We start from the raw sequence: 17,015 nt of genomic DNA, 5'->3' as shown, positions 1-17,015 counted from the left end.
GAGCCCTGCAGATGTTATCTCAGGGCTGGCACAGTTCTGACAGAACACCTGATAACCATGAAACATTGGAGAGTGGTCATCACAGAAGTGCGTTTCTTGAAGAGCTAGACAGAATCCAGAATAAGAGTTAGCAAGTTTTTGTATTTCCAGTAAGTGACAGCAGTATCTGCTGCAAGTCGACTAGATTATCACATAGCAAGATTCAAGGTTAGAGATAAAGAAGCCAAGGGGAGGTAATGTCACTGGGTCAGTGATCATCACTGACAAGGATGGGCTGACATCCATAAATAAGGATCTCGAGGGGGGAGGTACTGCCAGGGTCACTGGGAAGAGGACTTCCCCTGAGACTTACTTTTCTTTTTCATCTTCTTCTTCCTCCCTTTCAGACATTGAGGAGGGTAGGCACAGAGGGAGAGCAGGCTTCTGCAAGATCTGGAACTGAAAGAGAGTGGGCCAACTTAGAGTGTACAGACTGTGCAACACATGGTCGAGTTGTGGTAGCAGGCCTCTGACTTGAGAGATACCAGAGAGTGGGGTCCTGAGAGGGAACCCCATCACCAGCAGGCACTGAAGAAGGGGTCACTCTATTGGCCAGAGAGCTGAAGCAACACATGGAGAGGAGGGCATGGAAACTGCAGGTTAGGGGAGAGTGGAGAGGGGCACAGGACTGGGGTAACGAACAGGTAGGAGGGGGAAAGGACGTAACAGGGGCGAAAGTGGAAGATATTGACACAGGCTGGAGACAGTCATATTTTTAATGAGCCTAAGTGTCAAGTACGTACACTCTTGTATCTTATTTTCTTTCTTGTAAGCTGGGCAATCTGGCGAGTGTAGAGTGTGGAGGTCATGACAACTTACAAACAAAGGTGGCAGAACGTAGGAGCTACCCTCATGGAGTGGGTGTCCACAGCCACCACACACAGGGTCCACCGTACAGCAGTAAGACATATGTCCAAAATGCAAGTGCTGAAAGCACCTCATGTGAGGCGTACCTACACCTTCACATTACATCGGTTACACTTTAACCATGACCTTCTCTGGGAGGGTATCTTCCTCAAAAGCGAGAAAGGCACTGTATCAGTGCAGTTCTCTCGACAACCCTTCTACACACATTGGACAAAATGAAAGCCGCATCACTCCAGACTAGCCTGGAGTTCCTCATGTCTGAAAGATGAGGTCACTATGAAAAATCAATCCCTGGACCATATTCAGAGACTCATGAGGGGTAATAGAAACTGGGACACCACCCAGACAATTAAAAATACGAAGAGCTGCAGAATTGTGAGAGGGGGTGGGGGGGACAGAAGAAGCTTTGATCAATGGAAAGCCTGGCTACATCTTATTGAGATACTCAACCATACTTGTCCCCGACATTATCTGTAAGAAACAATGGCTTTGTGGCGGTGAATGTCTCTCTGTCAGTCCTAGTACAGACCAGGCGTCAGACAAAGTGTTTCATCCTAAGATGGTGAGGATGCCCCTTCTTCCAGGGTGTAGCCAAGGAACGGAAGGCTGGTGGGTCATACAAAGCAGCATTCAATGATCCATTACCACTCAAAGAGATGCATGTTTGAGAACAACCAGATTTTTGCACCTTGATACACTTCATGCACCAAGCATCCACTTTGATACCACCCACTCCAATCAGGGGCTCTCCCCATGGGAACCACCCAGCCACAGCAAAGGCCCTCTGGCATGGCAGCCATTGACAGGAGTTCCAACGCTCCAGGAGGACAAGCAACCACTCCTTGGCATGCACGGGGAGGCACCAGCTCAGTTATAAGTAGTGTGATCATCTTGTCAGGGGGCTCAGCCAGATGGTACATAACAGCCACACCACATGGCTGGCTCCATGTGCTGGTGAGCTAGTGGGATGGAGGGGGGCTATGGCAGGGAAGCGAAAGGAATCCCTGCCATAGATGCTAGGGAGAGCGTTCTTGCCCAAATGGCTCACACTAAAGACAGAAAATTTGGAAGTGAAGGTTAGAACTATAAGGGGGGACCAATGGCAATAAAGAATGAAAGAGATGGGCAAGAAGAACAAACCCGCAGGGAATACAGGAAACCAGGTGGATAGCCAGGTCGACATAATAAAAACACTGAGAGAGGAGAAGGTGGGGGCAGCGGGGAAGGAACAAGGATGGCGAGGTAGGGGCATGGTGAAGGAAAAGCAGCCCATGAAGAAAGAATGCGCTGCAATGCTCAGGGCCCTGTGTGCACCACAGCTGAACTCACGAAAGAGCTGTGAGCACCATAGGGGCATGAGTGTGAACTACAACGAAGTACCATAGCATCATCGGCAAATGTGCAGACGATAAGACCTCCTCCCAGTTCTACAGTAGTACTAGGTTCTACATTAAGGAATCCCAAAATAGCATGTATAACTTCATAGATAGGGGACTTCCCTGCAGGACACCTTGATACACGTCTATGGGGGCAGTAAGACAACCATTCACTTCAATAGATGCCCGAATACCAGTAACTACACAGGTGAACATCCACCATGCAGCGTCCTTAAAACCAAGAGCCATCAACATACAACAGAAATCAAGGTTAACTTGGTCCAATGCATGAAGCTCCTGACGCACGAACAGTGGAAACAATCGAGATCAGATCACGACATTCAGCTATGGTAGTCAGGAGAAAACATCCCGGGAGAGAGCTCTGATAATGTGCAATGATGCCAGCAAGCAAAACTGATAAATAACTATTTATCACCTGGACTACGATTTTATAGCCAAAATTGAGTAACGTTACTGGTTAGATCTGATCCACAGAATGAAAATAATTTTTCTGACCCTAAAGGAGGCTGGTATGTGTACTCCTTGCAACACTTCATTCATCATAGCTGTTGTATCTCTTGTTAGAGGCCAAAACCGAACATAAAATTCTTTGGGAAAACCATCCAAACCAGGCGATTTGTGGGAAGGATAGTGAACTGCAATGTCAGATACCTCATCACTGTGAAAAGCTGCCAAAAACTCCTGATGGAGAGCCGACGTAACAGCAGTATAAGGGAGGGAAGCCTCTGTGCAACCTACTGTCGTTAACAGTCTCTCTAGTAATTAATATCATTTTGCTATTGCAAAACTCCAAAACAAACCAAATCAAGCACTGTCATAGATTATTTGGAAAACAATCCCATTAAGTACATGTGCTCAGTGCAGGCAGCCACTTCTTTTTCTTCATTTCGAGGCCAGCACCACTTCTCTGTGGATCTGAGTGGTGAATACACTTTCTTCTGCACATCACGGGTAGCACACACGACATGGAAGGTGTCACCCTGCCTCCCACACACTGACATACTAGAACAGTACAGGTACCAACAAATATTACGCAATAATAAGCCAAAAGCTGACATTGTTCTGTTCTTAGTTATGTATGTAAGGTAGTGCAGATCAAGAAGTCATTGTTGCCATAGGGACTGCCGACTGTGTAAAACTGCATGTAACAGCATGTAGGTGCTTAACTTCCTCTGCTGTGAACATTTATTCTGCAATTACATTTGTGTGACAGCTTGAATAGTCAGCTAAGCATCAAGATATACAGCACTGAATTAGCAGCTGTGTAGGGATCCTGCAAATAGGACCAAAGCTAAATGTGCTATTGATAAGTTCAGAATGCTATCTGATCAAAAAGTAAAGCACTTTTTCTTCTCTGTCAGTTGCCTGGCACACATATAGAAGAAAGCCAGTTGCACATTAAAAGCGAAGGTATTGGAAACCAGAAGTTTCTACAGAACAGAAATTTTCATAACAAATTACAACATTATTAATTCAAGACATCTGCAAATCAAACTACCTATGTGACAATTAAATTTAGGCTTTGTGTCATTTCAAATATTTCCAGGTTTATTTTACAGATGCTGTACAAGTGCATAGAAAAGGACAGTAGGGTATTTGTACACATCTGCAATTGTTGTCACTATGTTTTCCATTGATGTAGCAAACATTTCCTTAAAATTACATAAACGAAATCATATCACCAGTACTAGGAAATGCATCACCAGTGGCAGCGAAATTCTCAATCAGTGACCAGTTTAACTGCATATCCCTGGATAAAATTACTGTGGACCTGGAACAAATCTGAAGTAATGTTTACTGAGTATGGTACTTGATTCCTAAATAATTTTACATTTGCATAATCCAGCCTACCTGCTAAGCAGTGGTGACTAAAAGTATTATAAGTTTCTTAATAAATAAAAAGATACATTGAGATAAAATCATTTATTTATCCCAGCTTGTACCATGTTGAGGCAGACAGACTGGTGTGCATCTCCAGGTTGCAGGTACTCTGCGGGATTTAGGTTCCTCTGGTGCACCTACTTTCTGGAGTCCCACATCCAGCTTCAGCCTTCTGCTCTCTCACAACCTTGTACAGAGGGCAGTGATCACAGCCCCTACGACTGGGTTGTCATCCACCTCCATTGCTGGTGATCTCTCACATGTCACTCTTGCCACCATTGCCCACTACTGAAGCAATGCTTCCAATCTACCATACACATGACCTTGGTCAGCCAATAAGCTAACCACGATTTAACAGTGTGCCACCACATAAAACCTGTACATGTTTGAATGTGTGCATGTATCATGGCGTCATCATGCAGGTCGATAATTGCAAGAAGCAGCATAGCATGTTTCAAAATAATTTAACTCAATGTACCAATTAATTACGGATGTTGTCACATCAGTGTTTCATACCAATGTTTAATCTAGATAACAATTTTATTTCAGCTTATATCGTTTCACCAATTTCATCTTAATCTGTGTAAACAAAAATAGAAATACAATGATGATCCTGCAACAATTAGTAGCAAAATATTTAATTTATGAAAGGATATATATATATATATATATATATATATATATATATATATATATATATATATATATATATACCACAATGGATGCATTATGTGTTATGTATTATTTCAGGAATATTATTTTTCTGTAGCATCACACTAATAACCATGCAAAAGTTTCACTTTGAGAAAGACAGAACATATAACATTTAACAGAGTTAAAATCAAAACGAACACGTACAGAGATATTTTACGAAAACCAAAAATATAATTAAATATAGAGGACCAAGATTAAGCAGGACATTTGCAGGATGGAATGTTATTTCTTTTCCTTTTAGTTAATTATATACAGTCTTCTAGTTACAAGTACAGTAAATGTCTCAGTAATGACAGGGAAAATTACTGAGACCAAACGAGAAGATGACTAGATAACAAAGATAGAGAAATGGAAATTTATCACATTAGTGCAGAACTCACATGCCATATTCTTTAAATACAGAACTAGGGACTTAAATTCAGATGTGAAAATAAATTTCTGTACAATTTAAACAATCTGTTATAGAAAAATATTGCTATATGCGGTAGTTTTCCAAAAAAGAGAACCGTTAAATACAGAGTTAAGGCACAATTGTAAACACTTACAATGAAATATATATAATAAAATAGGGTTCATTTGATTTTGATGTGTTAGCACTGTATTGGTTTCCATATACTAGGTTTATATTTTTGTACATATGGACGTTATAATGTGATTAGATCCATTATTACATTCACAATTTTCTTTTTTCTTGTTATCATAGAACTGAGTGACCATGGTTGCCAAAACAAATATATATTACAAAAAGCTTCAACAAACTTGCTAACAAGGATGAACATTGAATGTATATAGCTGCTACTCATATTGTTGCACTCACCTCCAAGTGGAACATTTTATCCTACACTAAGACTTTTATCTTATGTTATTCAAATATTCATGTGTCATTATTTATAAGAGAAATTATGTCATTATTGGAAGAATGTGAGTAAAGCAATGGATGAACTGAAGTTGTAAAAGAACTTTATTACCTATAACAAGCAGTAATGTGCAACACATTAATATACATTTCACTCAAAACACTTGTCTCAGTGATCAATAGGATTCACTGAGCTGCTTGGAATCAGTAAGAAAATATAAAAATTGAAAAAGTGTACTAAAATTATGACTTGCATTGTTTGGCATTGCAGATGGATATAAGCTCCATCTGGTATTAAATAAGACATAAAATTATATATCACAGGACATTTTCAGAGATCGACAGTGACACTTGTTTCCTTAAAATGGAAGGAAGTAATGAGTGAGGAGAGGTTGAGATGCTCCTCAGATGTAGCAGTCTGATACAAGGAGGCACTGTCTATATGTGTATGACGAGAACCTCGTACTCCGGGCAAGCAATCTCTGCCCCACCATATGAGATGTAGCACACACCGTGGCTTGGGTGTACCTGCAAAACAACGTGAACAATGCACTTCCTGCAACACCGTCATGTATTCTTCATGAAATATGTGGCTTACAGATTTTAGGTTTATCTTTCTGCTTTCCAGAATCATACATCCTTCATGACTTTTTGTTGTAGTTACTTTAAAACCTCAGTAGACACTATTCTGCACTGGCTGACTTAATGTTTAGTAGTCATCCTAAGTTGTAAGGGAAGACCACATATATTTCACAAGCAACATAACTTGTGGTCTAGGAGTAGCGTCTTTGAATATTAACCAAAACATCCTGGGTTCAAACCTAGCCACTGCTAAAAATTTCAATAAAAGCATTAGAAGCTACCCTTGTTCTGCCAACGGTCTTGTCAAAAAGTGTGCAGCAGTAAACAGAGGTTCAGGGCACTCTTGCCCTAAGCATGGGAAACTGACCCTAAAAAGTGTATACTTAACAGCATGATGATGAAGAAGGCAATGGAAGGAAACCACTACATTAAAGACACCATAATGTGTATCCACAGGACATGTGGCCTGTAACTGAAAATGTGTCATGATGACCTCTCCACCAGCAAAAGATTCTGGATTAGTACCCCAATTGGATAACTGGGAGCAGACTGCAGATGGAATACTTGATGAGAGGATAACAGTCTATATGTTGGAGCATGGAATATCAGATGTTTGAGTGTGGGAGGGAAGCTAGAAAAACTGAGAAACGAAATACGAAAGCAGGGCACAGAATGAGTTACTGCGAACAATGCAGTGACAGGTTGTTCTCATCAGAATTGAAAACCATCACCAACAACGTTCAGGTGTACATGCCAACAGATGATAAAGCAATAGTGAAAATATATGAATATATTGAATGGATAGTCCAGTACACAAACTATTAGGTTATAGGGATTAAAATGTGCTTTTAGGGGAAGATGTACAATAAAGGCTTATGGGAGAACATAGGATTGGTTGAAAAAATGAGAGAGGAACAAGACTAATTGAGTTCTGCAATAAATTTCAGTTAGTAATTATGAATACTCTGTTCAAGAATCACAAGGTTAAGAGGTGGGCCTATACATGGAAAAGTTACGGACAAATGGGAAACTTGCAGTTGAATTACATCAAGGTCAGACAGAGATCCTGAAATCAAATATTGGATTCTAAGTATACTCTAATCATAGTTTAGTAAAGATGAAAAGTAGACTAATTTTCAAGAGAATCATATGGAAGGATCTGTGTGTAAGGAAGTGGGATACTGAAGTACCAAGGAATAATGAGATAGATGGATACTGTGATAAGGAATATCACAGTAGACACTTCAGTAAAGAGTAGTGGACATCTCTAAAATGAGCAATCACAGATCTTGGAAAGACAAATATAACTGTGAAGAAACCTTGGATAAACAAAGATATACTTTAAATGTTAGATGAAAGATGGAAGTAAAAAAAGTTCACAAATACAGGTATATTGGATTATAAATTACTTAGGAATTAAATAAATAGGAAGTGTAGATAAGCCAAGGTGAAATGGAAAAGAGTCAGCCATTGCGGCTGAGCGGTTCTAGGCTCCTCAGTCTGGAACCGCACATCTGCTATGGTCACAGGTTCGAATCCTGCCTCGGGCACGGATGTGTGTGATGTCCTTAGCTTGGTTGGGTTTAAGTAGTTCTAAGTTCTAGGGGACTGATGACCTCAAATGTTAAGTCCCATAGTGCTCAGTACCGTTTGAACCATTACAAAAAGGACTATATCATTGGAATGACTACATTCATACTGAAAAGTCAAAACAACCTTCAGTGAAATTAAATGCATGGATGGCAACATTAAGAACGATCATAAATTCCACTGCTAATGCTAAGGAGATAGAGCATAGGTGGAAAGACTACATGGAAAGAATAAGATGTAGAGCATAAAAACTGAAGAGGAAGATAGAGATTGGAACACATCCAACAAATGATTGGGGACATAGGATGCAAGTGCTACTATGAGATGAGTAGGTTGGCACAAGACAGAAATTCCTGGTGGGCTGCATGAAACCAGTCAGAAGGATGGTTCCAAGAAAATCCAAAAACCTATAAACCAGTGCCACTGCTTGTCATACTGACCATGACAGTCTTTCACCATTCACTTTTCTGCTGACTAGCTGCTTGGAAAGTGGAGTGAAACTACCAACTTCATATCATTACTACCAGTGAAATCAAGTGACTGCTTAATATTTGAAATTATCCCAACAAAAAATCATAAAAGGTCTAATATTAATTTACAAAGAAGTCTGTAAAATAAAACTATCCCAGTTGAATGGAGAGTGGCATTAATTCACCCACTGTACAAGTAATATGATAAACAAGATTTATTCCTTTTGAAAACTGCTCATATTATGAAAAACTCCAAATTTTTACAAAATTAGGAAAGATGAACAAGTAACAGTTTTGTGGATTAATAATAAGGTGGATTTGCAAGGACCCATCTTTCTCAGGGCAATATTCAATTTTAAACCCATAACTTGTCACCAGTTACGAAACGCCAAGGACATGCAGTATCATTTAACTGTGTTGACTTATTTGTAGTGATTATTATGGCTATCTACTTAGGTGACTCATTTCATAGTTAGCTAAAACAGCTCATAAAACACATCTTATGTAACATTCACAGTTCTTCATGGTACCATTATTTACGATTTCGAGCTTAACATAATAATATTTATTATTATTTTTGAAGAACAAAAAAGCTTAAAAATAAAGTAAGAATCAACATGGAAACATTAAATATCTGGTTTGTTGCAAAGAAACACTTGGACATATGGGATAAAAGGGGTCACAGAACCTCAACGTGACTAAAATCCTATGATAGCCTCATCAGATCCTCAGTAGAATAAAGTAAGAAAGTGAGCGCTACCTGAACAGAAACTCACAAGGATCTATCCAGAAACTCAAAGATACCTGACAATAATTTCATCCATTCCTCTTCCAATCACGTTTACACTCTGCGAAATTGGTGAAGCCATGTCTTCAATAAGACTGAGTTACATAATGAACACACTAATGCATGATCAACTAGACAACAACTGTCAGACCTGTAAAAGTCTGTCTGCTTTCAGGCAAGGTACAACCTACTCAGTCATTCACCCATTTGTTCATTGTGCAAAGATACAGGTTCATGAGCTAAACAGGAAGAGGAGTTACCAATAATGACAGAAAGTAGATAAAATACTCTGGCTTTGAGCCCACTCAAGTGATTACGAGTCCACGAGCTTTGAGCTGAATTCTCCTCAGGCGCTGTGGTGTGCTGACAGTTGCTGCCCTCTCCATCGCAGGAGTGTTGAACGTTGCCTATACAGCGACGCACAAAAATTGTTGATGTCACACCAAGTACTTGGGCTACACAAGGTCAGAAACCACATGGCAGTCAGTCAGCACTTGACAACAGCTGACAAGCATCCAAATGAAAGAGCAAGGATGTATAACCACTTGCTTGAGACGACTTTATTCAGCTGTATTGCATGAGACCACTGATAGAGGGCTTTCTTGGATGTACACATTACATAATTTTATGAGACTGAAAGTTTTCCATACTAGGAACGAGGTAGTCGGCCCTCCAAGAGACAGGCATGTTAGAGCTCAGAAGCTTGTTCACTCACCTTGCCAGGCACCAGCAAGCCATCGAAGCAGGCCCTGCCCACAAAGAGCGGCTCGCTGCCGGCAGCACCAGCCTCCAGTGCCTCAATAGGCACACAGCCACCGCGCGTCGCAACCCACCGACCCTCACCCCCCAGCACCACCAGCACCTGCCAACAGACAGACAATATAATGTGTGTCCCACTCACAAAGAACTCGATTACAGAGATAGAACAGAAACTCAGACCAAGTATTCTATCTAACGTGGAACCAGAATAAAGAGTCGCCATGTCTGCAAACAAAATGACACGGTTTCAAAAAGTGCATTGTACTTGAAATTTAGGCATATATTCGGACAAAACGTAGATTCACACACATAACACGTGCGGTGTTGTCAAACAGGAGTGCTGGCCAGTGGTATGCAATGCAGGATATTTGTCACATAATCATCTAATGTGTCACAATAGTCCACTCATAAGAATACGGAGGTGTACAGTGTTTTTTATTGTATCCTCCACTTCTCCCTCCTTGTTCTCATACATAACCACAACAGTGCTGGCATACTGGCCAGGTCCACAGTTTGTGTTGGCGTATAACATTCATATTAATGATAATAAACAACCTGCCACTTCAACACAAAAGGATTCACAGTGTGACAAACCACTGTAGGAATTTTATGCAAATTTAAGAAAGATGCTGTAGACATTAGCAGTGTAATATTATTCTTCGTACAGAGACGAGTTGTGCAGGTGTCAGCTGGGTTTGCATGAGATGGGCTTCTAGTCTGTCCACAACCAATACACATCTCTTTTGCTAACAAATAAAATGGAGTAGCCTCCAAGTTTGGATCTTGGCAACAGTTTGACCACTCATACAGTTACTCATGCAGACTGGCTCTGGAAGAGGATTTTTGCATGATGTTAGCGGGAAAATTTCAGAAGACTATAACGTAAATAATATGGATGATAGGTCATACCAGGAACCAATAACAAGGGGGACAATGAGGCTAGCAGGAGAGGCATCTGAATCAATAAGAAGTTTGAACGCTGAACAGATCTCTTCAGTTACACTCAACTCGAAGATTTATAGGTAATAGTCGTGGAGCCCCATGCAGAAAAGACCACTACTTTGCATCCAGCAGTACACTGGGGAAAGATGGTGCCTTGTGGCAGCTCTGATTTTCAGTGCGAAGTGTAGTGATTTGGTGCAGGCATGTAGTGCCCTACATTGTCAGCCAAGCGTTGTGTTGTAGAGGCAACAACAGACCAGAATAGAATTCGTTCAATGAAACTAGTTGGGAGATTAACAGAGACCATAAGAAATGCGTTGTTTTCCAATCAAGCTAACCAACTAAGAGTTTGACCGAGTACAACGAAATAGCAAAATGGATAAAATCTATGGTGTAGGTCTCATGGCCATTTACATAGCTCTTTGTTTCAGTTGTTTGTAGCCACTTACGTATTATCATTAGAGAAAGGTGGTGAAAACCAGTGAACCACTTACATCAAGTAAGCACTTGTACCTGGAGATCTAGGATTTTGTCTTTCTCAGTACACAGTTGTACAATAAGGTCATACCTTTGATCATAGAGAATCTAATTATACAAGTTGCATAATGCCTGCACATATTAGGAAAGTGAATGTATCTATGTATGTTCCACATCTGTTCCTAAGCCACTTGATTGACTTCAACCTAACTTGATACATATACATACATTGTATCACAGACACAGTCCCTTTGTCTGTTCATAGATATCACTAACCGCCCAATGATTTAAACAACCATGGATGACTAGCGCCTATTAGATGGAGGGGGTCCGACAGCCGGTCCGACAGCCGATCAGTTGCAGTGATTCCACAAAGAAGGAGGTACACGGCTCATGTTGTCTGCAGTTCAACCATGCCTAGATGGTCAGTACTGCGGTTCGATCGCGCCCACATTGTCACTTTGTGCTGGGAAGGGCTCTCAACAAGGGAAGTGTCCAGGTGTCTCGGAGTGAACCAAAGCGATGTTGTTCAGACATGAAGGAGATACAAAGAGACAGGAGCTGTAGATGACATGCCTCGCTCAGGCTGCCCAAGGGCTACTACTGCAGTGGATGACCGCTACCTATGGATTATGGCTCGGAGGAACCCTGACAGCAACGCCACCATATTGAATAATTCTTTTTGTGCAAATGCAGGACGTCGTGTTATGACTCAAACTATGCACATGATGAGCAGCTTCACTCCGACGTCCATGGTGAGATCGATCTCTGCAACCTCAACATCATGAAGTGCGATACAGATGAGCCCAACATCATGCTGCATGCAACGCTCAGGATTGGCATCACATACTCTTCAGCGATGAGTGTCGTATCTGCCTTCAACCAGATAATCGTCGGAGACAAGCATATTGGGGACGCATTCGTATTCATGGACGAAAATTCGCGCCCCCATCGTGCACATCTTTTGAATGACTTCCTTCAGGATAACAACATCGCTCGAATAGAGTGGCCAGACATGAAACCTATCAAACAAGCCTGGGATGGGTTCAAAAGGGCTGTTTATGGACGATGTGACCCACCAACCACTCTGAGGGATCTACGCCAAATCGCCATTGATGAGTGGGACAATCTGAATCGACAGTGTCCTGATGCACTTGTGGATCATATGCCACAACAAATACAAGCATGCGTCAATGCAAGAGGATTTTCACTGGTTATTAGAGGTACCAGTGTGTACAGCAATCTGGAACACCACCTCTGAAGGTCTCGCTGTATGGTGGTACAACATGCAATGTATGGCTTTCATGAGCAATAAAACGGGGGGAAATGATATTTATGTTCATCTCTATTCCAATTTCCTGTACAGGTTCTGGAACTCTCGGAACCGAGATGATAAAAAACTTTTTTTGATGTTTATATTACTTAATGTCAGAAAAACCGATGGGTCAGTAAGAACCACTTATCTCTCAATGGGATGGGGGTTTAAAAGGTATCATAGCTCACAATGTGCAAACAGTCAGATTATATTCATCCAGTATTTGACAATGAGAGCACATAGTGCCTGAAACGCACTTTACATGTACTTTCAAACATTTATGAGACTTATGTTCTGTCATACCGCCATCCCGCCCCACCCTCCCTGCCCCATTCATTAAAATAGTGAAAGGGAAAAAGCTCATAGCTTACTATACTATCTCATACAATAAAACTATGGCACCAGACATGACCTTTTATTGTACCAGTTCTTCGCTACTGTATTTGCAACAAATTTTGCAGATGGTAATCACAAATAGTATGGAATGTATTGGGGCAAAGCCTTTTCTGAGCCACTCTGAATTGTTGCCAGACGTATCCAAGTTGGCGACGATGACGTCATCCAAGATGGCGGCGTGTAGACTTAGCAACAGTGCATGACATCATCCAAGGTGACGGCCATGAGGTCATACAGAATGGCTGATTTTGGAGAGAAGATAGGTCAATTGGGCAACCTCCACTAACCTAACCCACCTCCCCTCCCCTTCCTCATAAAAATGGCAGGAAGTTCAAATTCCAACAGGATAATGCATCACGCCACATTCATCTCTACTAACGTAAGAAAACGGCAGGAAAATAGTTCAATAGGGCTACCCCCAGTACCCTAAGTCATCCAACCGCCACCTCGTCCTTTGAACTGCCGCCGAGTTTGAATTTTCGCTGTGAATAGGTCAATTAGGGGTTTCTCTGCCAACCTATGAAAATGACGGGAGAGAAAGCTCATCTCCATTAACCTAAGTCACCCGAAGCCCACCTTCCCCTAGGGATTCGCGGGAAATGGACTCGACCACGGAGAGAGAAATGAGTGTACTTTATTTATTTTGGAACAATTTATTTAGGGATGGGGTATATTTATTACACTGATACAAAACACACGCAATGACATGCTTAGGGTCATGCCACACAGCCTACAGACATGCAAACCACTAAAAGACTCTGCAGACATGCTTGCAAATTGTCAACTGTCGAAATCATGCACTAGTCTTTGTTTACACAACTACTGCCATCCAAGGTGTTCACCATGTGTCCATAACCCAACTGACCTAGTACACAGTACTGTCACCAGAGAGCACTGTCATCCAAGATGATGGACATGACGTCAGCTGATGACGCAAGTAATGTTGTCCAAGATGGAGGGAAACAGTGTGTTTGCCATGATGTCCAGGTCTAGCATGCAGTACCACCACCAGAGCGTGCTGTCGTCCATTACGTGAAGTAATCCAAGATGATGGTCTGGTGTGGGGCAAGGCCTCTGCCTGTGCTGAACATAAGTCTTTATTTTCAAGACAGTGTCTCCACCACAAGATCTAGAGTCCAACTGAACTAGTGCAGAGTACTGCCACCAGAGGGTGCTGTCGTGCCTCCTGTGATGTAATCCAAGATCTTGGCCTGGAGGGGGAAAATGGCCCGAAAATGACTCAGCCTGCACTGGGCTGCTGGAGAGAGTAAGGAAGGAGTATACTTTATTTATTTTGGACGAATTTATTTAGGGATGGAGTATATTTATCACACTGATACAAAACACATACTTGGGGTCATGCCACACAACCCACACACCTGTTAACTACTCCTAAATAACACTGCAGACACGCAAACCACTCCTATCTTGTTGTTGTTGTTGTGTTCTTCAGTCCTGAGATTGGTTTCACGCAGCTCTCCATGCTACTCTATCCTGTGCAAGCTTCTTCATTTCCCAGTACCTACTGCAACCTACATCCTTCTGAATCTGTTTAGTGTATTCATCTCTTGGTCTCCCTCTACTATTTTTACCCGCCACGCTGCCATCCAATACTAAATTGGTGATCCGTTGATGCCCCAGAACATGTCCTACCAATCGATCCCTTCTTCTAGACAAGTTGTGCCACAAACTTCTCTTCTCCCCAATCCTATTCAATACCTCCTCATTAGTTATTTGATCTATCCATCTAATCTTCAGCATTATTCTGTAGCATCACATTTCGAAAGCTTCTAGTCTCTTCTTGTCCAAACTAGTTATCGTCCATGTTTCACTTTCATACATGGCTACGCTCCATACAAATACTTTAAGAAACGACTTCCTGACACTTAAATCTATACTCGATGTTAACAAATTTCTTTTCTACAGAAACGCTTTCCTTGCCATTGCCAGTCTACATTTTATATCCTCTCTACTTCGACCATCATTTTAGCTCCACAAATAGCAAAACTACTTTACTACTTTAAGTGTTCATTTCCTAATCTAATTCCCTCAGCGTCACCCGACTTAATTCGACTACATTCCATTATCCTCGTTTTGCTTTTGTTGATGTTCATCTGATCTTCTCCTACCAAGACACTATCCATTCTGTTCAACTGCTCTTGTAAGTTCTTTGCTGTCTCTGACAGAATTACAATGTCATCGGTGAACCATAAAGTTTTTATTTCTTCTCCATGGAATTTAAAACCTACTCCGAATTTTTCTTTTGTTTCCTTCACTGCTTAATCAATATACATATTGAATAACATCGGGGATAGGCTACCACCCTGTCTCATTCCCTTCCCAACCACTGCTTCCCTTTCATGCCCCTCAACTCTTGCCATCTGGTTTCTGTACAAATTGTAAATAGCCTTTCGCTCCCTGTATTTAACCCCTGCCACCTTTAGAATTTGGAAGAGAGTATTCCAGTCAATATTGTCAAAAGTTTTCTCTAAGTCTACAAATGCTAGAAATGTAGGTTTGCCTTTCCTTAATCTAGCTTCTAAGATAAGTCGTAGAGTCAGTATTGCCTCACGTGTTCCAATATTTCTACGGAATCCAAACTGATCTTCCCTGAGGTCGGCTTCTACCAGTTTTTCCATTCGCCTGTATAGAATTCGCGTTAGTATTTTGCATCTGTGACTTATAAAACTGATAGTTCGGTAATTTTCACATCTTTCAGCACCTGCTTTCTTTGGGATTGGAATTATTATTTTCTTCTTGAAGTCTGATGGTATTTCGCCTGTCTCATACATCTTGCTCACCAGATGGTAGAGTTTTGTCAGGACTGACTCTCCCAAAGCTGTCAATAGTTCTAATGGAATGTTGCTTACTCCCGGGGCCTCGTTTCGACTCAGGTCTTTCAGTGCACTGTCAAACTCTTCACGCAGTATCGTATCTCCCATTTCATCTTGCTCTACGTCCTCTTCCATTTCCATAATAATGTCTTCAAGTACATCGCCCTTGTATAGACCCTCTGTATACTCCTTCCACCTTTCTGCTTTCCCTTCTTTGCCTAGAACTGGGTTTCCATCTGAGCTCTTGATATTCATACAAGTGGTTCTCTTTTCTCCAAAGGTCTCTTTAATTTTCCTGTAGGCAGTAACTATCTTACCCCTAGTGAGATAAACCTCTACATCCTTACATTTGTCCTCTAGTCATCCCTGCTTAGCCATTTTGCACTTCCTGTCGATCTCATTTTTGAGACGTTTGTAATCCTTTTTGCCTGCTTCATTTACTGCATTTTTATATTTTCTCCTTTCATCGATTAAATTCAATATTTCTTCTGTTACCCAAGGATTTCTACAAGCCCTCGTCTTTTTACCTACTAGATCCTCTGCTGCCTTCACTACTTCATCCCTCAAAGCTACTCATTCTTCTTCTACTGTATTTCTTTCCCCCATTCCTGTCAATTGTTCCCTTATGCTCTCCCTGAAACTTTCTACAACCTCTGGTTCTGTCAGTTTATCCAGGTCCCATCTCCTTAAATTCCCACCTTTCTCCTGATAATGACGGCCTCCTGAGTAGTCCCCACCCGGAGATCCGAATGGGGGACTATTTTACCTCCGGAATATTTTACCCACGAGGACGCCATCATCATTTAACCATACAGTAAAGCTGCATGCCCTCAGGAAAAATTACGGATGTAGTTTCCCCTTGCTTTCAGCCGGTCACAGTACCAGCACAGCAAGGCCGTTTTGGTTAGTGTTACAAGGCCAGATCAGTCAATCATCCAGACTGTTACCCCTGCAGCTACTGAAAAGGCTGCTGCCCCTCTTCAGGAACCACACGTTTGTCTGGCCTCTCAACAGATCCCCTCCATTATGGTTGCACCTACGATACGGCTATCTGTATCGCTGAGGCACTCCTATCTTAAATAATTTCAGTAGAGACCTGCAAACTCCTC

At 41.5% G+C, this 17,015-nt stretch overlaps 1 protein-coding gene across 1 annotated transcript in view; it reads right to left on the bottom strand.

The window, feature by feature from the left end:
- Window positions 1–5,397: 5,397 nt before the first annotated feature.
- Window positions 5,398–17,015, bottom strand: part of LOC124795711 — a 30,762-nt gene continuing 19,144 nt past the window's right edge. The window contains exons 3-4 of the mRNA XM_047259792.1: window positions 9,899–10,045; window positions 5,398–6,282 (exon numbers count right to left, since the gene is read on the bottom strand). Coding sequence (XP_047115748.1) covers window positions 6,193–6,282; window positions 9,899–10,045 — 237 coding nt within the window. The 3' untranslated portion in view covers window positions 5,398–6,192. The remainder of the gene's footprint in view (window positions 6,283–9,898; window positions 10,046–17,015) is intronic.

This window comes from Schistocerca piceifrons, chromosome 4, assembly GCF_021461385.2.
Source record: "Schistocerca piceifrons isolate TAMUIC-IGC-003096 chromosome 4, iqSchPice1.1, whole genome shotgun sequence".
Taxonomy (NCBI): domain Eukaryota; kingdom Metazoa; phylum Arthropoda; class Insecta; order Orthoptera; family Acrididae; genus Schistocerca; species Schistocerca piceifrons.
Note: the sequence above shows the minus strand (reverse complement) of the source record. Positions and strands in the feature narration are given on the sequence as shown.